Here is a 23,069-nt window from a genome sequence, read left to right as displayed (position 1 = left end):
GCATGGTTGTGTGTCCTGTCTGTCTCTGTGTTGCCCTGCGACAGACTGGCGTCCTGTTCAGGGTGGGCCCCGCCTCTCGCCCGGAACGTTAGCTGGAGATAGGCACCAGCACCCCTCCAACCCCTCTAAGGGACAAAGGTGTACAGGAAATGGATGGATGGATGGATGGATAGCTTCTGGTTTCAACTGTATATTGATAAAACACTTTTTTCTCAATGAGAAAAAAAAATCTGGTGTTCATTTTGCAGCCACATGCTTAAAATGACCCATAATTTTCAGCTCTGCTGCTGTCTAAGCATCTGTCTAAGCATCTGTCAAAGCGTTGCCGTTGCTGTGAGGCTTGTTGAAGCCGTTGGCTTCGGTGGACTTGAGAGCTTCCATCTCCTGAATGGCAGGTTGGCTGTCTCTGGCCTTCTGTTCCCTCAGCAGGTTTCTGCGGTGGAAAAACAGGTAACCTGGCAGCAGGAAGCCGGTGAACGAGAAAATCAGAAGGCCAAAGTTGATCTGAAACACAGACGGGGGGACAGATGAGAAGCAATACCACAAGGTTGATGTCCTGGAGTTTTTAGATGTCCCTAAATCAAATGGGTGACATCCCATCACTTCTTCAACACACTGGAAACAAACGAGTAGCTCGATACCACGCTTCTACTGGCCTAAATTTAAGCAATTTATTCTGGTGTGTTGGAGCAGGGGAAACATCTATAAAAGTTGCAGGATAGTAGCTCTTAAGGACTGGACTCAGGCGCCCCGTCCTACAAGATTCGTTGCTAAGGACAAAATATGTCTACTTTTCAAAACATGCAGAAAAAATAGAATTATTTCCAAAATAGAGATCTTTGTCTTTCAAATCTACTTTAGCCAAAAATATTCTTAGAATTATTCATTAGATTTATTTGGTTTTTAATCCTTTAAAGTGGATTATAAGATTATTCACGCAACTAATGCATCATTAATTTTTCTCCAGTGTCAGACTGAAAAAAATCTGACACTGGATTATCAAATCAAATACCTAAAGGCATCAAATGCCTTAAGATAAAAATATCTGCTTCCCAAAAGCTGCTGTAAAAATACAATATTTTATTTTATGTTTTTACACTTTGAGTTAGTCTGTCTTTAAAGAGTCACAGAAAAAAAATAAATTAAAGGCTAGTGGTCCAAAATGAAATTCTAACAGAGCCGAATGTCCTACTTTATGTACTGATGACTCTATATTTATTTATTTATTTTGCTATAAATCATGTATGACTCTGATTCATTGTCACAAAAAGAAAATTTGTTCAATGCCCTTTTTAGGCTGACAATTAAGGCATTACTTTGCTTATATGTTGACCTGAGAGGTACGTGTGCATGCATGGGGGTAAGAGAGCATTTCCTCACCCAGTAGGCGTTCCCATGAAGATGTGTTACCATGACGATGAAGAGCGGCTGCTGCAGCAGAGCAACCACCGCGCTGATCATGGACTGGAGGCCTGTCAGTGTACCGAAGTGGTTGGACGGGTAGCTGTTGAAGAAAAATAATGAGTGGTTTAGCATAGCATAAAATAAACTCCAGGATCATCAGGATGAGCTTCAATGCAGAGTAACCTATCTAACCTTTATGTTTTATGTTAAATTCTTCTTCTTGATGATGCAACATATATATTAAAAAATGTTAATTACTGCCAGAGATGGCTTGTTTCCATGTCTCCAGTGGGCGCATGTCATCTTGCTGTAGGGAATTTGACCTGCTCTGGTTTTGCTGAAACATCTGGTTGCTTTTATCACACTGTAAAGCTCTCTTTTATTTTGATGTTTATTTGGTGTTAGAAGATAACTCTAAATGAGTCAGAAAACAATCTGCTTGGACTTTAATACTGGCACGCTGAATATTGTAGTGTTTTCTACCTTATAAAAACAAACATGGCACAGCTGTACTGTTTGCTCTGTGGTTTAAAGAGGAATCTTGTCAAATTTTCCTCGCCTAAGGTAATGAATGCATCCTGTATCTGTTGTGTTGCTGGGGCTGCAGGACTCACACAGCAGCATAGAGGCCTCCGCAGCAGGAATGGATGAATCCTCGGACCATAGTGTGGAGGATGAACGTCAAAATCTATGGCAGAAAAACAGAAAAGAGCTTGTAAGCGTTTGTGCTGATGGTGTTTTATTGTTAACGTGTAATGTGGTGTGTTTACCTGTAGAGGCAGATTATCCACGAGGTTACAGATTCCAAAAATGATCAGAAGGATGTTGGTGAGGATGAAGGCTCTCATAGCGTTGGTCACTTTCTGGATCTTACGGTCTCTTTTGGCTCTAAAGGAGAGAGCCAAAAGGACAGGACATTTTTTTAACCTGCATCACACTTGTGTGCAAAACCCACCCACCATCTAAAAGAACTTCCTGTTTGCATCCTTACATGCGGTCCAAGGAAGCCTGAAGCTGAGAAATAAAATTCCAAACAACTCACATTTGTTATTTTTTACTGGACGTACCTCTTCACTATCCCTGTAGAGGCACACTTCTCCTCTTCACACTCCTGCATCTTCCAGTCCATGATGTAACCAATCAGAGGACACGTCACCAGACACAGCAGCTGCAGCGTGCCGAAGATGGAGGCGTAGAAACCCACTGAAAGATCAAGAGGAAAACAGTAAAATGAGGAGAAAAGGTCAGGTACATTCTTAAAGGTTTATGCCACAATCTAACAAAACTCACCTGTCTTTTCTGCCTCAAGCACAACCTCGTCGGGTGCTAAAATATAAAAAACAACAAAATTTACAATAGTGATAAAACAATAATAGAAAAAAAATAAATGGTCAGACCACGAGGTTAAAGCTCATTGGACACTCACGGTGTTCTTCACCCCGGGTCACCATGAACTCCAGCATTTTATTCATTGCTCCCATGAAGAAGATGATCCTCAGCTGGGTCATCCCCATAGTGACCAAACTCCACAGGAAGATGGCGGAGAACACAGACCGCCGGAAGGGAACAGCATCTAAGGGAGGAGGAGAAACCTTTGGTGACGTAGTTTTCAACGCTGTTAATGAACCTGAAGTTTAAGAGGTTACAGTAAAGCTAAAAAGGCGATAATTTAAACAACCTCTGCCCAAATTTATAGAATCTTTTATTATGCTTAAATTAAAAATGTGTCCTTAACCAAAAGATAAAGCTTCATGTTTGAATCGTATGAAGAGTAATTAGTAGTGAACCTAACAAATCTGAGTTTTACCTAACAAATTAAAGCTTTTTAATTCTTTTTGCTATAATTTTACAGTGAAAGACTGTCTTGGTTGCTGCAACTTCCTGTTTTTCTATGTCATGTGACCAGCTCTGGTTACTTTGCTTTTATTCCACATGATTAACTGGAACCACATTAATGTATGTTATGAGCTGAATTATCAATGAATTGTAAAAAATGAATAAAAGTATTGTTGTTGGCCCAACACTTCAGCCATATTGGTCACAGTGCTACTAAAATAGCGTAACATAACGTAATGTAACGCAACATAACCGTAATGTAACACTTTGGGTATAAAGCCTTCAGGGTGGTTTCACCTTCTGCTCTGTCAAATCCAAACACTTTGAAGGTACTGATGTTCCAACGGTTAAAAACTATTTTATTTGAGTAACTACATTTATCTTCTGTTCGTTAGAATTCATTCGATTAGATTAATTTTGTAAATATAATTTTTTCATACAGGGAGTCAGTGATTAGAGGTCATCGTAAGAGGTTTTACCTCTCCATCATCCTAACATTGGCTTACAGACAACTTGATCAGTACATGAACATAATTGAGAATTGTCTTTTCTTTTTTTTTCTCTAACATGAGCGGTTAGCTAACTCACTTGGTGCAGTGTCGGGTCCGTTGGGAAGCTTCTCCAGGGAATGTCGGACATCTCCGTTTTTCTGGTTCAGTCTCTCCCCTACAGCCTTCTGCTCAGATGAAGGATCCTCTTGCGTCGTGAGAATCTTACTGTTGAGTACAAAACATGAGACGGTTACAGCTTTAGATCCCGCTCGCTTGACTTAAATCCCTGGTAACGTTTCCAGCAGACAGGCGGGCGTTACACTGACCTGTAGTCAACCTCGTCTGGAGTTGGGAAGCCTTCTGAGGGCCAGTTCCAGAAACAGTTAATAAAAACGAGCCCGGCGAGACCCGACCATATCCACATGATCACATGGAACTGCAGGCCTGCATCGTAGATCAACTACAAAGACAAGAAATGATTGTTGCAAAATATAAGTTGCTGATTGAGTTTTTTAGTGCACGCAGCAAAGTTCTCAAGTCACTGTAGTCATTGAAGACAGACGTCCTTTTTAATACTCTTCAGCAATATTGTACAACAAACAATAATTATTCTTCTGAAAAGCCTCAAGTGCTTCAAAGAAAATTTGAAACTGAAAGATCTTCAGAAACCCTGGACAGCTTTTCATCTTGACCACTTTAGAGGAATACAGAACATCTGGATCCTTAAAAGCAAATTGTGAAGAAATCTCTTGCAGTTTCAACAAGGTTCCTACATATTTTGCAAATAAAACATCCAAACTTATCCAGACTAAGCTTTCCAAAATATAAAATATTAAAATCCACATAATGTAGTGGGCTATAAATGCGTGTGTAACAAAAAGCCGAAAAGAAATGAAGAAGGAAGGGGGGAAAAAAACATGGAAGGAAGAAAAGATGGAAACATAAAAGAAAGATAGAAAAATAGGACAGATTTCTAAAAGGAAGGAAAACAGTAGAAAAAGAAAGTAGGACACAAAGGAAGAAAGGGAAAAATGAAAGAGAAAAAATAAAGGACAATTTTTAGACAACAGGGATCACAATAAAGCCTCAAAATATAACCAAATAAAATATCTTATTAGCTTTTTCCAGACTTTTTCTGTCCAATTCTGTCCACTTTTGATTGAACAGAAATGCGTGCACACACTTACAGCCACACTGTGTCACCTTTAACCTGCAGGAGGAAGGCGAGACACACAGGGAAAAACTAGAGCTGTGTTAAATCTTATAATTCACCTTGACGCCGGGGAAAGTGACGGCAGAGGAGGCGTAGGAGCCGATCATCAGCGACATGATGGTGGAGCTCATAGAACCAAACATGTTGGGGAGCTGCAGGCATAAAACACACACACACACACAGTTATTTATAATACTTATTAAATTAACATTAAATGTGTGAAAGCTGTTTGATTTTTCTCACCACCAGGGGGCAGAGAGCATCAACTTTCTACGTTTTGCTCCTCTTGCAGAGGAATTTATTACTTTTTATTAATTTATTACATGACAGCCTCACAGTTTCAGCTTTGTTCATCTGAAAGACTTGGGATTAAAAGACTTGGGATTAAAGTCTGACCTTTCAGCATACTGTTTGACCCACTGAGTTTAACCCGCTGTGAATGGCTGCCTGAAACATACCAAACCACATGGTGGCAGGTACCAACACATCATATATTAAGCTCGCCCATTCACAGCAGTAAGAAGATTATAACATATAACAACAATCCATTGTGCTGGCAGCACACTAAATGCCCTTTGATTGCAGGTTTAAATGGGTCAATCGTGATTCTAAAAATCACATGTGAGGGATTGTAGTTGTCCTCCATGACGGGCTCACTATTTTACCTAACCTGCTGTCGGCGTCACCTAATCCCTCAGCTGTGTCAGGGTTCACCAAGCCGTGTCAGTGACCCCTTTTTTTTGCTGCACACTGATCTCACACATCCGTGAGACACTGATAGGTTCAGAGCTCAGAGTCTGACTTTCATTTGGGAGAGAAGAGGCCAGAAGGACAGGTGCATTAACCAACAGCTACCTGCAAATATGCCTGGCTTATTTGTTGACTACTCGCCTTTTGATACGCATCCAGCTGCCATGAAGCAATACTTGTTGGGAGTTGCACTTTCTGCTGCTAGAAACCGTAATCCTCTGTGATCCACAGTAAATATAAACCAAGCAGCTTGAACTGTAACATGTTTAATCACTCCTAATAACTGATCATGCAGAGCTATTTGTAAACTTGCCTTATTATATCTGAACCTTAAAAAAGGCAACTCTGCCAAGCTTAGCAGACTCATAGACCCTGAGGTGGAGGGAAAATCTGATAGTCAAACTAAACATCAGGTATTTACTGAATAGAATTGATGTTTTAAAACCAACACTGTCTATTTCAGTTATATTTTCACAGAAAATATCCTGTTTGATTAGTTTCTCAAAAGTTGGAAGCGAGATTTCACCATGTTGCATCATCCTTTAATTTATCGACAAACGGGATCGTTTGAATAAAAAACAGTTTGCACTTTGTACAACCTTTTTTCTGGGAGCAAAATTTCACCATTGCAACATGTTATTGCCTGCTTTGTTTTGATTTGCCTTTTCAAACCCTCCAGATTATACATGCATTTATATCTGTTTAAGGGCCTGAAGTAGCTCAACCCCTTTTATTTTGCTACTCCTAACTAAATCACCTTGAAATAACAATCTGGAGGAGTTCAAAGCTGGGTTAAGAGATCTGTTAAGAGACCTGTGGCACTCTGGGGGAGCTCCACTGCTCAGGTGGGTCATCCACTACACAAATCTGGCCTTCACTGAAGAAAGTTATTGTTGAAATAATGCAACAGGAAGTCCTGCTTGCAGTTTGCCTCAAGCCATGTAGAGGAAAAAGCAAACATGAATGATTCATCCTATATAAAAAGCATTAAACGCAGCATTCCCACAGTGAAGCATGGTGGTGGCAGTATCATGTTGTGGTTAGAGTTGATGACAAGATGGACGAAGCTATGTTACTTGTTACAGTTGTTAGGGTTGGCTGTGTTGTCAATATGCGGTTTTAAAAAGTAATTTCAATGCATTTTTATGTTTCTACCAAGAATAACAACAAAATAATGTTCATCTAGTCATTTTATGAAACAGAAAGATTTTAGACAGGAAGATGTTCCCACCAGGAACAGACTTCCAGGAACTTCAGAGCCACATATTGAAAATCTTTCTCTAGAGATTCTGTATGTGGGTGTCAAGTGTGCTTTTCTGTGAATGTTGACATTTTATTCTCAGTGTCTGTGAGAAAGCTGCATTGAGATCGCAATATGGTGACAGTTTGCATGCCGGAGTGCTAATGTGTCTGCGTTGCACCAGGAAGCATCAGGTCACTTTGAGAGGCCCACAGCAAGCGGTTAGCAGGCAAACAGGAGAAAAAAGTTTCCCTCAGAGCGTGGTAGAGAGAGCCTGACTGTCTGAGGAAGAGGAGGAAAAACATCTCGAAGAACACTCGTCTTCATTTACGATTTCTCAGAATCGAGGGAAAAACTTGACACCTTCATGGCTGTTGGATCCGTGGATCTGGACTCTTCTGGCCACAGAGGTTCAAGGAAAAAAGGTTCACAGAGAAGAGTTTAGAAAAGCAGGCAGAACAAAATGCAATGCCTCGTTCCTATTTAGCATATCCACCTTCTCCTTTAAAATGCATTGAAAAACATTGTTTTAAAGGAATTGGATCAACACAAAATAGCACATAATTGTGGGTTGGAAAATGTTAAAAGTCTGGGATTCAGCCAAAATAGCACATAATTGTGGGTTGGAAAATGTTAAAACTCTGGGATTCAGCCGTCCTGTTTCAGTATTTCTAGAACCGTCTTTTGCTGCAGTAACAGCAGCAAGTCTTGTGAGGTTTTTCTCTACCAGTGATCCCAGGAAAATACACTATAGTTTTGAGGTTATGATATGACAAAGTTTGGAAAATGTCACATTTCATCTGTATGAACAGACATGACGAAGCCCTGCATGTTAGCAGGTGACTGAACCGAGCCATGCGGTGGTTAACCAGGGGTCAGAGAGTCACAGAGAAAAGGAGCTCAGGCCACTCGTTTGTCACCGCCGATCAGTTCAGCCTCTGCTCCGGCTGTGCCCACTCAGCTGGACTCTGTAAGATCTTGCCAGCCGGCACAGACTTTAATTAGGACTTTAATTACTGAGAATATGCCAAATGACAGATTAATGAGTTCAGAGATGTGTTTCAGCTCTAACGATGTGGAAGAACAGTAGATTACATGCGGAGAAGTTGGCAGAAATTATATAAAAAAAGGGGGAAAAGTTAGTGGGAGAAGCATTTCTTCAGGATTGACTAATCTCTCTTTAAACCACAGCTGCACTTCCTCAGCAGGAAACACTAAACCACAGCTGAGTGGCACCGGCTTCTTCTTTCCCCTCGCTTTATGTCCTCGCTAACCTTTCACAGATTGGCTGAACTGTCACTTCCAGCTGCACTGGACTTGCATAAACCAGAGCAAGGCCAAGTGTTTAGATTTGGATCAAAGCTTTAAAAGTTTCTGTATGTTTGACCCAGAGTGTCACTGTCTTCCACATCCGTACTTCCCTGTAGTTTGCTTTCTATTTGTTGAACAAATTTCACCAACATCTTCAATAACCCCAGGAAGGAACAACTGAGCACATATTCATCACCAGCAGGAGAGCCAGCAGCAACTTCTGCTCTACACCCTCTTTTTTTGTTTCCTGGAGCGCTGATGTGGTGCAGCTGATTTGCTCACAGCTGGCAATCGATAATGGAAAACTTATCTAACAAGCAGAACTGCTTTTACTCGTTCCCAGCAATAGGAAGAGAATTGCTGCCATTCAACCGTGTGTTCCCGTAATCTGTGAAACCATCAAAGATAGGTGTGTCACCCATAGGCTACAACAGAGACATGACTAATTCTTAAAGGAAAGCTGAAAAAGGTGCAGATCAGGTTTTCAAGCTTTACTTCTCATTTAATTTTTCATGAGTTTTAGCTAACAGAAGCAAATAAGATGCTGTTTTCAGTTTATCTTTTGTTGTACTGTCTCTGTATCTCTCACAAGAAAACCCCAGAAAACAAGAAGATAGTTTAACCAGTAACTATTTTTACAGTTACTGGTTATGCTATTTAATGAGAACTGAAGCTTCCTCAAAACTCTTTATAAAATCAGAACCTCGCCAAAAAAATCTAATGTTTGGATCATTTTATTTAGGTATAATAATGTTTTTTTTTGTCGTTGTTTTGAGGAGATTGAAACAGATTTTGTATTTTTATTCTCAACTTTTTCAAATATAACTTTTAAAACAAGAGAAAATAAATCTGAGGTCAATTTTTGCTTAATGTAGCTGCTATGCTAGGTTGTATTGTTTTTTTTACAACCTAGCATTTTCTTTTTAATTTATTTTTTGAAATTCAGAATTTACTGTAACTGGTTTCCTTTCCCATGTTAACTACCCAGACAGAAAAAATACCCATGTTCCATACGTTTTATTTGTTTTTAGGTACGAACCCTGGAACGCTCATAGCCTACTTTGCAAAAGATTTCATCTTAAATGCAGTTTTCAAATTGTTGCATTTGTAGAAAATAAATATTATTTACAATTTCTATCGCTGTTACTTAAAAGTAGAATTGATTTTTGTCTGCATTTTCTTTACCTTGGAAAAAAAAACAAAATTTTTTGATACATCTTCAATAAATGAAGAAGACATAGGCACCAGAACAAATAGCCTAAATATACCAAAATATTAGCAAACCTTAACAATGTCTCAGTCTGTTATATGACATGTTCCGCCTACATATTGTTTATAATTTGCAACCCTATTAGTAATTTAAATGGGTCATTTATTCCTATAACTCAGTTAAGCAGTACAACACTGATGTGTAATTCTTGAAGGTTATTATTAAAAAGTTGTATCAAAATGTAAGTAATTGACGACTGGAGATCCAAGCAGAAACAGGGACAGTTTTGACTCAGATCTCTCACGTCTTCTATTTTTCATGATATCTGTGTTTGTGTGTCTTTGTCCTTCTGCTCTGCTGCTGTTCCTCCATCAAAACAACATCAGCTTGTAGCTTCTGTGAGCCACAATAAATCCAGAAAAATGTTGACAAGAGGCCAGGCAAGGACAAACGTAAGTGTCAGGTGACTCTAACATTAACGCAGGTGTAATATTAATTGAGTGTGTGTATGTGTGTGAGCGATGGGACAGAATGAACAGCATATCTTTTGCATGTGAGAGGTTAAACAATGACAGGGCTGTTCATGTGACGCTATGACACCGAGTCTCTGAAGGAGAGGAAAGTATTTTCAGCAACTTGCTTTTATTTCAATCAACTCTGACCTAAATTCAGAGTTGAATTTAGTTCATCTCTGGGGAGTTGAGCTAACTTCAAGTTCCAAATAAATACAAGCTGAGAAATGCTTTTGTAAAACTGAATGCTAGGTCTCTGAACTGTACAGAAACCAAAGAGTGCATTTGTGAAAAAAAAAAAAAGTTCCAAAAATGAAATCTTTGTAAACAGAAGATTCAATGAATCGATCAAATTGATTTATCGCCAATCCCACATAGCCTTGACAAAGCCAATTACAGTCATTCAGGATTTTTTCCAATCACATTTCTTCCTCAGAGACGATGATTCCTCACTTTCCTTCCAGTTTTTAATGAAGCATTGAACAGTTATCAACCCAATTTTCAGTAGTTTCTGCAACCTCCTATGACTTTTTCTCTGTTTGATGCCGATACTTTGACCCTCCTTAAACAGACTGACATCCTTTCCATGACCACAGTCTGTGTATTTCCACATGTTTGTTTAAGATATGAGAAGCTACATCATTGCATCAGCTGGGTGTTAAGTTACTTGTTGCCATCTGGAAGACAGTTGCCAGATGCAGTAACTATCCAATACTTGTGCTCACACTCATTTCTTTTCTTTTTTTTTTTTTGGTGGGGTGCCTGGCAGTGTGTCATGTGGCTGTTTTTCATTCACGAACCTGAACAGTTATGTTTGCCTGAAGTGAATTTTAACACTTTTTACTAAATTCAGCTTTTACAAGGTCTAAAGTTGAGATTTTCAGATACATTTCCAAAGCCTAGATAAAAAAAACAAATGTGCCACATTATACATAAATATTTTCTATTTTATCAGCAGCAGGTAACATGTAAAAATAAAGGAAGGTTTATGTTGTAAGTATTTGTGTTTTGGGGCTGCAGGAATCTTTCCAGGTTCCTAAGGAACCAGATTACATGCATAACCACTGTCTGACCTTGAGAGAGGACCTTAAAAATCCTTGACCGTTCAACCACAAAGTGCATTCAAATGCAGCTTTTCTACTGTTTCTGTACGGTCATACAGCACATTAATTGCTTCACAGCACATTAACTTGCTTCACTAACTGGACTTGGTCATTTGTTTTCTATCAGCCTGTTTGAAGCTGCTCACTCAGGCTGTGCTCACATAAACTGCATTATAAAGTCAGAGAGGTTACAATAACTCTGGTGCGACTCACGTATTCCACTTAAAAGCAAAATATGTTTGAATTGTGCAACCTAAAGAGGCCCCTGAAGATTATATTTTCAGACTTTGTGCTCACTCTCAATTGTTGGAAATCTATTGAAATAAAACCCAGATTTCATAAAAGTACAATGTCCTTCAACAAAAATTCAAACTATGGAAGATGTTACATATATGATGTATAAAATGGCAATATTTGCCTGGAAAATAGATACTACCCCTTTATATTTTGTTCCTAAAATTCTTTAGTCGAGATCTGGACATTAGTGTTTGACTTTTAAGATTTATTCCAAGAAAAAAAAAAACAAACAAACATCTGACTAGCACACACCAGAGGGGAAAATATGGCAACTTTTTCCTTAAAGCTCCCATAGATTTCTCAAAGTCGTACAGACATTTATCTTTCCTAATCTTAAAGTTATTTCATGCAACTACTGTGAACTGAGACTCAGTTAAAGATATTTTGTGCACTAAGTCACCAAAACAAATGCAACTCATGAATCCTTTTTTATTCAAAGGAGTTTCTGCTGAAAATGCTAACACCAGTACCATCGTAACCCAAGTCTGAAAAGTAAAAAAAAAAAAAGTGAAATTGTTAGGTAAAGCAAACTTTGCATCTCATCTCAAAACAAACTGTTTCTAAATGTTTCCTACTACAAACTGCCATGTCAGCTGTTTTGAGCAGTGCCAGTGGTTTTCCTTGCAGGTATAAATAAAGTTTATTTAACTGAAGCAGGTGTTGTTTTCACACCGCCACGTTACACACGCCGCATAGAGGCTGTGGTATAATGTCATCTACTTAATCAGCCTGACCCTTCGCTATCCAAATAACTGGGAAGATTATGTGCAAATATCACATGGACACTAACAGCTTGTATCATCATGTTTGTCTGGTCAAACACATCTGAAAAAGCGTCATATCCATGTTTTGGAAAACTGTTAAAATAAAGAGAGGAGCACGAGGAGGTGCATCAGATAACAGAGACCCCGCATTACAAAATGCGTCCTTGTGTATTTTAGGTAGAGGTAAGTGGGCAGAGCTTTGCAGGGAGGGTGTGTGGGCAGCCATGGGCCATCATTGGTCCAAACAGGCATGACAGAGTTTCCATCTCTGAGAGGTCAGATGCTGCCCTAGGTAAACACAATGTACTCTCAAACAGCATGACTCTAAACACACGCCAGGAAACAAGAGGCAGCTGCACTGATAAAACAGCCCTAATGATGTTGGTGGCAGCTGACACGTCACACATACATACATACATACACCAGCCTTATGCTGGTGAGATATAAACAGCTGCCCAGTCACAACACGCTCAGCTGACCCAAACAATGCTGAGGCGGTCAGCTGTCAAAATATCCCTGTTCATTTATTCCATCTACAAAAAACAGAAACCTTTAATGAGCTACTGGATCAACATATATGTCTTATGATTTTATCTTTAAAATAAATTAAAAATGAACTAAACATCCCCAGAAATAGATTTAATTATGAAGGACATGCTGTATAAATGTGAAATCGTTAAAGACCTACCACCTACCAGTCGCTGCATTACTTTTAGACTTAATAAGAAAGGAAATCTTCCATGTAAGATCAAAAAGTAACTATATAGATTAACAATGTAAAAATCACCGAAAAAGCGGTGTGTGGTTTTTACCTTGAAAATGTTTACTAAGTTATCTATTTACTTCTATTGTTCTATTGTCCAACAACAAATGACTGATGTCATTTGTTGTTGTTTCTCACCGTGATGGAGGTGAAGGTCAAGCAAATTCCTCCGAAGCCGTTCAGTGAGAGAGCTAAGAAGATGAGCGCCGACAGAGCTGCAGAGATGACAAACATCTGACTGTTACGTTTTGTCCAAATAAAACTGCAGAAAGTGTAGGAATAACTGCATATAAAGATAAAAGTTTCTAGGGGCTGATATGATGCGATTTAAATTTTTTTACTTTTACTCTGACAGCCGAGACTCAAGGGAACGTATTTTATATTTTACTGGATATGACTGAATGTTACAGGTTTGTGTATCTTTGTGAGGTCACGGTGATGTTCTGTAGAGGACTAACTTATTCGTACTCACCGTGAGTGTTGTAAGCAGAACCAGCCATGATGATGCAGGACAAAGCAAACAAGGAACTGCAAGGAAACACGAAGGGCGTGTGTAAACAGTAAAATAATCAAACCCATAGTAGTAACATTGGTGAGTCACTGCAAAAATGAGTCAATAAATAACTGTGTGAATCACACAACAAAAGGATCATCTAGTAAAAGGATGAGGAAGGATTTTCTCATGAGTCTGATTAAAAGGTGTGTCTTGAAGAAAGTATGTACTAAAAGATGTACTAAAAGAAAAATTTACACACTAAAAAAACCCAGAAGGAGTCTGTTGATGTGGTTGAAGAGTTTTTCAATCTTTGTAGTTATAAAACTGTCATAATCTTTGGGACTGCTTTTGTGTTTTGCTTTATTTTGCATTTGCCATTCTTTGCTTTCATTATTCCGTTTATTTCTTAGCCTTAAAGGGCCGGTATTATGTATTTTCCAGGCACATAAGGCGATTTTTTTAGCACAATGAAGCAACTGTGTTACCATTAGTTGATATAAAAATGCTGCATATAACAAACAAAACGTAAAAGAAGTTTGACACTGAAATTCGATGCATAGAAACTGGACCTCTGTCTCTATCAGCCATTTTCTTGTATTTCCTCAGCTTGACCCCAGAGACCTCTGCATTATCCCTTCACAGCTGGCCTTTATTCTGCCTTTTAGACCCATCTGTATTCACTAGAAATCACAGTCAAGTCTCTCAGTTTCTTTCATTTTCTCCTGGATTTCACTGCTGTTCTTGCTGTGGTTATTTTGTGGTTCCCTGATGCTCTCCAGGTTTTTTATGTTTTCCATTAAATCTCCTCTCCTTCTGTCCTGGTGTCATTTTGATCATCAATAAACCTCAGATTTGACAAAAACTTTGTCATATCCCTCTGATCCATTTATTTAAAAAAAAGGATGTAGAGGGAAAAAACTTACATCCTGGCATTTTCACAGATCCTAAACTCAAATATTTTTATAGGCTAATTAACTGTTCAAGTTTCAACTGGATTTTTCTGACATAGCAGCCTCACTTTCACCCCCTGGACTCATGAATACTTTTTAAAAAACTTTATTTTTACATGTTGATGCACAATTGGCACGCTGACTTGCATAAATTTTCTTTCTGAATAATTTAATTTTGATCAGTAAATTTAGTGACCCAGTTCACCGGGCACAGGCAGCACTTAGCTAATTTCTATTTTTATTTGTTTCCTTGTGTTGAAATTATTTCGTTATTCATTTTATACCGATCTGTACCAGGTGAAGAGATTTTTTTTTAGTGTAGTGTAAATTTACCAATTTTTACACAAAAGGTAGAGAAATCTACTTGCAAGCTGATTTCAGGGTTTTCACCAAAATAAACTTAGTTTTGCTCTTAATAACTGGCAAATAATCCCATTTACATGTGTGGGATTAAAAAACGACGCTTGAATTTAAAATTGAGAAAAGGAGTTAAAATAAAATAAAAATTATAAATAGTGGTTGTATGGTGAAGACTGAAGTTAAGAAAGGCATTCTGGTTAAAATATATATTTACATTTTCTTGTGTTTGACACACAAAATGAAGGGAAAGCCGAGGGTTAACCCTCACCCTGAGCTACTCAGTGGAAAACTAAACAGGAAGTAAAATGTCCATCGTAAATGTCAAAGAGCCAGACTTCAATGATCTTTGCTCATGTCCAGACTGTTGCTGAGGTTCAGGCAGGAACTCAATGCCAACATCATGCAGGGGTTGTAATGTTATGAATGATAATTGCACAATTACTCCTCCCTTCTTGCAAACAAATACAAAACTGCTCCACCTTGACTCACTTCACAAATACAACAAAACGCATTTCTCTTTAGGAATGTTGTCCCTACACACAGCAGTAGTAAAGAAATAATGGAGGTAAAAGCTGTGAGAAGAAGCGTGTTGCCGCAACAAGAATCCTAGGTATGCATGTTGGGAAATGAAGGCAAGCTGTCATTCCTGTTAAATGTCTTTACTCAGAAAAAGTGACTGATGACTACTATGATCAAAATCTGTGACCAGCTTGCGTCAGTCACTTCAGTGACCCAGTTCACCGGGCACAGGCAGCGCTTAGCTAATTTGACTCTTTTCTGACAAGCTACTGGACCAGGGCTGGGTTGGTTGTGGTGTTTTCACTCCAGCTTCACAGACAGACGGGCAAAGTGTATTTTATGACCCTACCTGCCGACCAGCCGAATTGGACGTGGGCCGTACTTGTCCATCAGGATCCCTAGCGGCAGGGTCGTGGCGCTCAGCAGGAAGAGCCGATGGTGAATCCAAGATTTAGCATCTCCTCCTGTTCCACACAGAACACCCAGTCATGCGCACCTTCGGTGACGTTTTCAGAATGCACGACCACCGAGTCGTTTTCTGAGGGAGAAAGTGTAAAAAGCTGATCAGACAGCTACACCAGAGCAACATCCTAAAACAGCTGCTACAGTTAAACAGAAAATAACCAAGGTTCTCAAGACAACCATGAAAAACCAAAAGAAGGCTTGGTGCTCCTCTTCAAACACACACTGACATCTAAAATACATATTTATTCTTATTTTTTCACCGAGATAAACTACGTTTGAGAGAACTGAATGGGTTTTTTAGCAACAAAATGCTTTTCTCTTTTTACCTGAGCACAGGTGAGAGTAGAAGCCCTCCCTCTTCAGCATGATGAGAAGGGAGCCCCATCCCAACAACACGGCCGAACACAGAAGGTTTTCAATCACCGCTGTCACCGCCATCCACCAGCGCCTCCTGTAGGCCTGAACGAGACTGGGCGCCATGGCTGATGCCCTGAAACCCAAAAGAAGAGAGAAGATTGTGAAAAAAAGCAAATAAATAAAATTAATCAAATGTTTAGCAAAGCTTTGTTGTTTTATGCTGAAATACAGTATATACTTTTTAAAATCGGATGCTAAGCAGAGGTACTGAAATTATGAAGTCTTAATTTGATTATTTCAGTATAAGTAATCATATTTACCATTCTTTAAAGCAAGTTATATATTACATATTTACATATTTTATGTACTGTATACTTCTACGGTTGGAAAGCAAGGGTAGTCCAATACTATTTAGCATTTTAAAGGCAGCTGCCTTTACCAGCAGTGGAGGTGTCTTATTTTTACAACATGTAGCGATGCAAACTCAAGGGGAAGTTACTAAAATGAACACATTAACTTTTAACATTAACTGACAGGCTAAATTAATCACATTCATATGATTTCCTGTTCTAGACTTGGAAATTTTATGTTTCTGCATTTTTTATCTTTTAATTTGCCTTTTGCTTGAGTCCAAATTGTGTTATTGTTTTGTAAACCCTTACTTTGCCACACATTATACACAGTAATCTCCTCATTATGCTCTCAATGAAACACCAGCTACATTCATTCATGTGGATAAGAGTCAACAAGCACTAAACTTTTATTGTGCATATCAGAGCTGCATCCTAAAAGCTTCAGGTTTTAGCTGAATGAGCCTTTTTTATGGACAGTTCCTGGTTTCATCTCTCTTGGGTAAAACTGGTTCACAAAATGGGTGGCTTTTATGTAACTGCAGATCCGTGTTCGAACAGAAGGGCCTGCACTGCCAAACCAAACAAAGAAAAGCCAGTCGTGACCACCTCTAAAGAACAGACACACGAACACAGCCTCAGGACAGGCTGAGGGTCACTTTCACCTCTGACAGTGGAGTTAAAAGAAATCTGACGGCACTCATCTGGAAAATGTCTAAATAAAACACAATGATCCAAAAATAACCAACTATGTGAAGCTGCAAAAAGGCGTAAAGGGAAAAGAAGGCAGGAAGTGGGAGGAGGACTACAGTCAGGCCCTCTGACAGGAAACACTTCTTAACGAGGGCCTATTTCTTACATGGGTCGTACTGGACAAACTGGGAAGCTCTAAAGGGACAGATTTGCCTCTGCGTGTGCCTGTGAGGCATGTGTGTAATGCGATTACTCACAGCCCAGCGAGCAGCCAGTCTGCTGAAAGGAGCATTTAAAACGGAGGATTTCCCTGTAACTGACACCCCGTGATGAAAATCTCTGCAGTGGTCAGTCACACATACACACACACACACACACACACACACACACACACACACCCCTACATCCAACTCCCTCTACCCCCATCATGGACAGAGTGAAACCATTCTCATTCACTCACTTGTGTAAATCCATAAATGAGACCGATAATAAAGTCAGAAAGTAAGAAGGAAGACTCTGAATGAGTGGAAAGTAAAGGTCTGGGCTTGAAACTACAGCTGAATTAAACTGGTTTATGCAGCATGAAGTCATGAATATATTAAAGAACTTGGAGTTTTCCCCTCTTTTTATGTTTCTAGTCTCAAAGAGCCTAAACGCCTTTATATAGGAATAAATGAGTTTTTAGTTGTTTTCAAGCATCATTACCTTCAATGTGAACCCTGCTCATCATATCAAAGGTTCAAACCAGCATTTATCTTCATTATAGCTCCATTATTCAGGTTTATGTCACTGTATCAGTTTTGGATAGTTTAGGTTTATGCCGCAGTTTCCATTGTTCTTATAGGAACAGATCTGAGCTGCCAGTTCTGATTTTGACCAATTTGGTTATTTCTTCAAAGGATTTTATCTCATAAAAAGGTACAAATGTGCTGCAGATTGATTGATACAGATAGTAGTTTTGAATCCAGTTTTTTATTTTGAGGCATTTAAAAACAGGAGAAGAAATGTTTTTCAGTGGTTGCCTTGGTGATTAGAGATCAGAGCAGGTTAAGGGAAAAAATGGCAAACTGACTGATGCATCTCTAATTTTTAGCACATTAAATAGATGTGTACCATAACTCTAGACACTAATAGTGGTGAAGTGACCCCAAAACCTCAACATCACTGCAAGTCAATAACATTTTAACCAGGATAATTACTAAGGATTTCCTAATCATGCCAACAATTCAGTGCTTTTACGTTAAAAGATTATTTTTCCAGCTGCAACTTGTGAGTAAAAGCTTTGGTCAAATTCACAACAAGATGCTGGAATCAAATGCATAATTTTCTATCTCCCTGCAAGGTGGGTAGATATTGATCTATTTCACTTCTATTTTACCTGAAAAGACTGAGCTACAAAGAGACCAAAACTGCCAAAGTATGAAATGGCAAAGCAGTGACATGCACTCCCAGGAAGTGCTTCATCTGACTTGTTTAGTTTGAGTTATGCCATTATAATATGATTATAAATGTCCTACATTGATCTCTGGCAAACCTGAAATGTTTAGCAGTAATTTGATTTATGACAACTATAATGGAAAAAACCAACCACAGATGTGAAGGTGGTCCTACTTGTGTGTTATTAGTAACATCAGAACGTAAATTGTCCTTGAAAGCATCATGTGATGTGTAAACAGCACAGTAGCTGTCATGAAACTGCAGTAAAGACGTTTGTGAAAACGTTCAATCTTCGACAAGCTACCAGGCCAGCACTGGTGAAAAAAAAAAAATGTTCCTGAACTGAAGTTAGGCCATGGTAAGAGAAGAAATGACAGTACCGGTATTTAAATGGCAGCAAATTCAACTGCAGCCTCTATAATCACAAACTGAGCTCCATGTTTTCTAATTTAACTATCAGCAGAAATAAATATGGCAGTCAGAACAAAGGGCAGTGAAAATATACACCACAATTATGCTTTTTATATATCTTCAAGACCACCATAGTGTAGCTCACACATTTTTGATCATTTTTGTTACTTAAAACAAGATTTACTGCTTATTTCATATTCTTGTACAATATGAGAAACTGCATGTAGAACATGTAGAACTGAGGAAAGGCAGTCAACGTAGCCAAAGGTTTCTATCTTAGCTTACAATGATAGTTGTGTTGAGATTGTGAGGTCACAAGATAAACACTACACGTCAACACACACTGGAAACCAGTTCTCTGAAGGCAATAGCCAGCAGCCATGATTTTAAGGTATCAGAATAACTGTGTGTGTGTGTGAGGGTGTGGGGTGTGCGTGCGTGTGTGTGTATCAAGTATCTGAGCTCAGGTTAAAGGAAGACGTGGACCGAGACAATCTGGGGTCTGCTGCTCTTCTGAATTGTTTCCATCCTGTTTTTTGCTCTCTGATACTACTGCAGCTGCAGAGGTTTTCAAAAGTGTTCACACTCCAAGGTTTTTAAGATTATATCATGTCCCATCTGAAAACTTGTGATAAACCAACACAAAGTAGTACATCACTAAATATAGAGCAATCCTGGGAGGCTGCAAAAAACTTGAGACTGAGGAAGAGATTTGTCTTAAAGCAGGACAATGAAAGACTCTATACATGCAGCCAGAAGTACAACTGCATGGCTTCCAACAAAGAATTACCACATGTCAAAATGGTCCAGTCAAAGTCCAGATCTTAATCCAATTGAGGAACCGTGGCACAGTTTGAAAGGTAACGTTCATGTGATTTTGTTTATCCAATCTGACTGAGCTTGAGTTATTTCACAAAGAAGAATGTGAAATAACTTTGCTGTGCTGCAAAGTAAAAAATAAAAATATTGAAGTTTGAAGTTCCAGTATCAAAATGTGGTAAAGTTCAAGGGGCGTTAATACTTTTGCATTCTATTGTATTTTAAGAATACGAGCTGCGGGAACATGAGAGCCTTTGTGTCATGATAAGGTAGAGCGGTCAACACAACAAATACTTGCAAACAAGTAAAACAAGAAAGCAATGTGTCCTTAGTGTTGGTAGGCAGCCGTGACTCCTGACACCACAATGCTAAGTGTGTTAGCTGAGCATATATGGCGAGCAGGAAGCCTGAGTAAGGAATCCCATATTTGGAAAACGTTTCCTGAAATACCTGAGGTGCCAATGATTCAATTTTGCTTCTACTGAAGTCATACAGCGCTGTAGTATAGAGAGACGTATTTGGTTATGAGGTTGGATTACATACATAAATAAATGATAGTGTTTAATTTGGCCATGTCTGTTTTATTCATGTGCCCAGCTTTTCTTTTTACGTGTTTCTTCCCCCGCTCACATCCAGCACTGCTCTTTTTTCCATGCTGGGGAATATTGCTGGCCCCGACCCGCCGTGTTTATCATTCTCCGCAGGACATAAAGAACCGCAGGACAAACTCTTCATTCTTATACGTTTCCAAGAAAATAAACCACACGCTCCGGGACAACCCTCTAACGCTGCCTTGCCGGGAGGGCGGCTGCTTCTCCGCGGGTGTGACCTCAGCCTGGGTCAGATTACTGACTCCGAGGGGCGGCCCGTGCGGAAGCGACAATGCTGCGTTCACTGACAAAACAGTAATTATGAGTTTAAAACAAGCAATGACCCCCCCCCAAAAAATATCGAGTTTCCAATGACACGCCTATACAAGAGCCTTAACCAACACCAGATCAAGAAATGCTGTATATTTAAGTTCAGTACTTATATTTAAAATTTCAAGAATGTTTCTAGTTTTCTGGTTTAATAATTTTTTTTTTAGCTAAAACCAATAACAATATTTACAAATACAACTTCCACTACAGGCATAAAAGCTACTAATGTGCAATTTATGTAAACAAAATGAGTTCTCTTCTTGATAAACACAGTTTTGTGCAACCAGCTCACATTCCAGTAAGTATTTTCCACATTTTTACAGTTTAAAATGATGTAAGTCAACATACTGGCCTAATCGTGGAGATAAATGTCACCAGAACAGCTTTAAATGGCTCCAGTACACACCCTTTTGGTAGGCTAACAACATTTAGCAATTTTTGTTCCTTACTAAGTCCATTTAGGGCCTCTAAACAACTGGGTTGTTCATAAACCCTCTAAACTGGGTTTATGTACATTTCATTCCCATGTACATAAACCCATTCCCATCACTTTGTCTTTTGATGTTGCAATTTTTTTGTGAGAATACAAAAATCTCACTTCGAATTTAATTTAAAAGTATTTTAATAAAAAAAAAAAAAAAAAAAACGTGCTTTCACACCCTACTACCATTTGCTGTGGTCAAGATCATATCTCCCAGCCTTATTGGAAAAATGGACAAAAGTTAAAAACATCTAAAAATATATATTTCTATCTGAATAAACTAGACAAAAGCTCACTTTTGTCTGCAAACCTTCCCAGTCATATGTTGACAACCAATGCTGGAGGTGGTGTTATTCTCAAGGGCTGCACAGTGGCGCAGCACTGTTGCCTTGCAGCAAGAAGGTCCTGGGTTCGATTCCCTGGCCCGGCGTCTTTCTGCATGGAGTTTGCATGTTCTCCCTGTGCATGCGTGGGTTCTCTCCTGGTACTCCGGCTTCCTCCCACAGTCCAAAAACATGACTGTTAGGTTAACTGGTTTCTCTAAATTCTCCCTGAGTGTGTGTGTGCATGGTTGTTTGTCCTGTTTGTCTCTGTGTTGCCCTGTGACAGACTGACGACCTGTCCAGCGTGGACCCTGCCTCTCGCCCGTTACGTTAGCTGGAGATAGGCACCAGCACCCCTCCCAACCCCTTTGGGACAAGGGTGTTAGAAAATGGATGGATGGTGTTATTTTCGTCTCCTATTTGACTTCTAATTCTCCTCCCTTTCAGTTTACTTGGATGGAGAGAAGTTACCACCCTTCAGCTCTTTTTTCCACCACCCCACTAAATAATTGAACAGTCTTTGTTGACACCCCCAGATAGCTGATGGGTAAGGGGACAATTCTTCCAATTTTTTGTTCCCAGAACCAAACCATTTTGTACCCATGGATACTTAAAACCATTATACAACCAGTTTATTTTTCTTTTTTGATGAATCATTAGAAACAACATTAGAAATGCTCTAATCTCCCATATTATTACATATAACTATATTTTAATTTCTGAAAGCCTTGTGGTACATCCCATTTCTATTTGCTGAAGTTCAATTCCCAAATGGACCAGGTGATAAATTGTGACCCTCAATCAAACCAAAATAAGTCTAATCCACCACCGACTGGTAGATATTGATAAAACTCATAAAATCAAATTCCCTTACATTTAAAAAATAATTTAAACGGTACCAAACGTCCCTCAGCATATGGCTTAATGCGGATACGAAACGACCACAACTACAAGGCTAATAAGTTGACCATAATGACAGCATCCTTTTTATTTTTTCTTTGATATTTCACAAATAGACATCAACATGTTAAACAAAGTTAATGAAATATTACCAAAACAGAACATTTGTAAAATATTTAACTCCCCAATTTAAAGTAAATATGGATCTACATGTACTTTGGTAAATTCTGACTCTGGGAGGAGCCAGTAAAGGCAACGCGTTTCTTTATTCTCATGAGACAATAAAACTAATGATAAAATGATGTTAAAGTTTAAAATGCGGTGAAGGAATACCTTAGAAGTTGTGTTACGTGCTTTTCCGTCAATAGTAAAGGTGCGATTACTCATAGGAAGTTCCTCTCACCTATGTGATGGAAACAATGCTTTACTACTACAACAAGGAAGAAATAAGAGCACAGTTCAAGCATGGCAGAAACTCTACTACCATTTCCTACATATCCGTGGATTCCCGATCATTAGATGTAGTTTTTACTTCTTAACTTCCTCGTGTGTCGCGCCGCGTCTTTTTACGTGGTTTGCTCATTTTCGCGGGTTTATGAAGAAGCGCCTTGATGAAAGCGAAGTTATAAAGTTTGTCCGCCTGTTTGGTTTAATGCCACGTGTCTGTAGCCGGTCCTTTTCAGCTACCGCTCAG

At 39.0% G+C, this 23,069-nt stretch overlaps 1 protein-coding gene across 1 annotated transcript; it reads right to left on the bottom strand.

Moving 5' to 3' along the window:
* Positions 1 to 212: 212 nt before the first annotated feature.
* Positions 213 to 16,164, bottom strand: slc43a1a (solute carrier family 43 member 1a). Its single transcript, XM_032555544.1, is given in 15 exon segments — positions 213 to 504; positions 1,381 to 1,504; positions 2,019 to 2,092; positions 2,175 to 2,292; positions 2,472 to 2,607; positions 2,695 to 2,730; positions 2,831 to 2,977; positions 3,829 to 3,956; positions 4,058 to 4,191; positions 5,004 to 5,096; positions 13,033 to 13,109; positions 13,367 to 13,422; positions 15,569 to 15,650; positions 15,653 to 15,757; positions 16,011 to 16,164. Coding segments are annotated over 15 exon segments (1,665 nt in total). The 3' UTR covers positions 213 to 303.
* Between the last annotated feature and the right edge of the window lie 6,905 nt (positions 16,165 to 23,069).

This window comes from Xiphophorus hellerii, chromosome 23 (genome assembly GCF_003331165.1).
Source record: "Xiphophorus hellerii strain 12219 chromosome 23, Xiphophorus_hellerii-4.1, whole genome shotgun sequence".
In the NCBI taxonomy this organism is placed as follows: Eukaryota; Metazoa; Chordata; class Actinopteri; order Cyprinodontiformes; family Poeciliidae; genus Xiphophorus; species Xiphophorus hellerii.
Note: the sequence above shows the minus strand (reverse complement) of the source record. Positions and strands in the feature narration are given on the sequence as shown.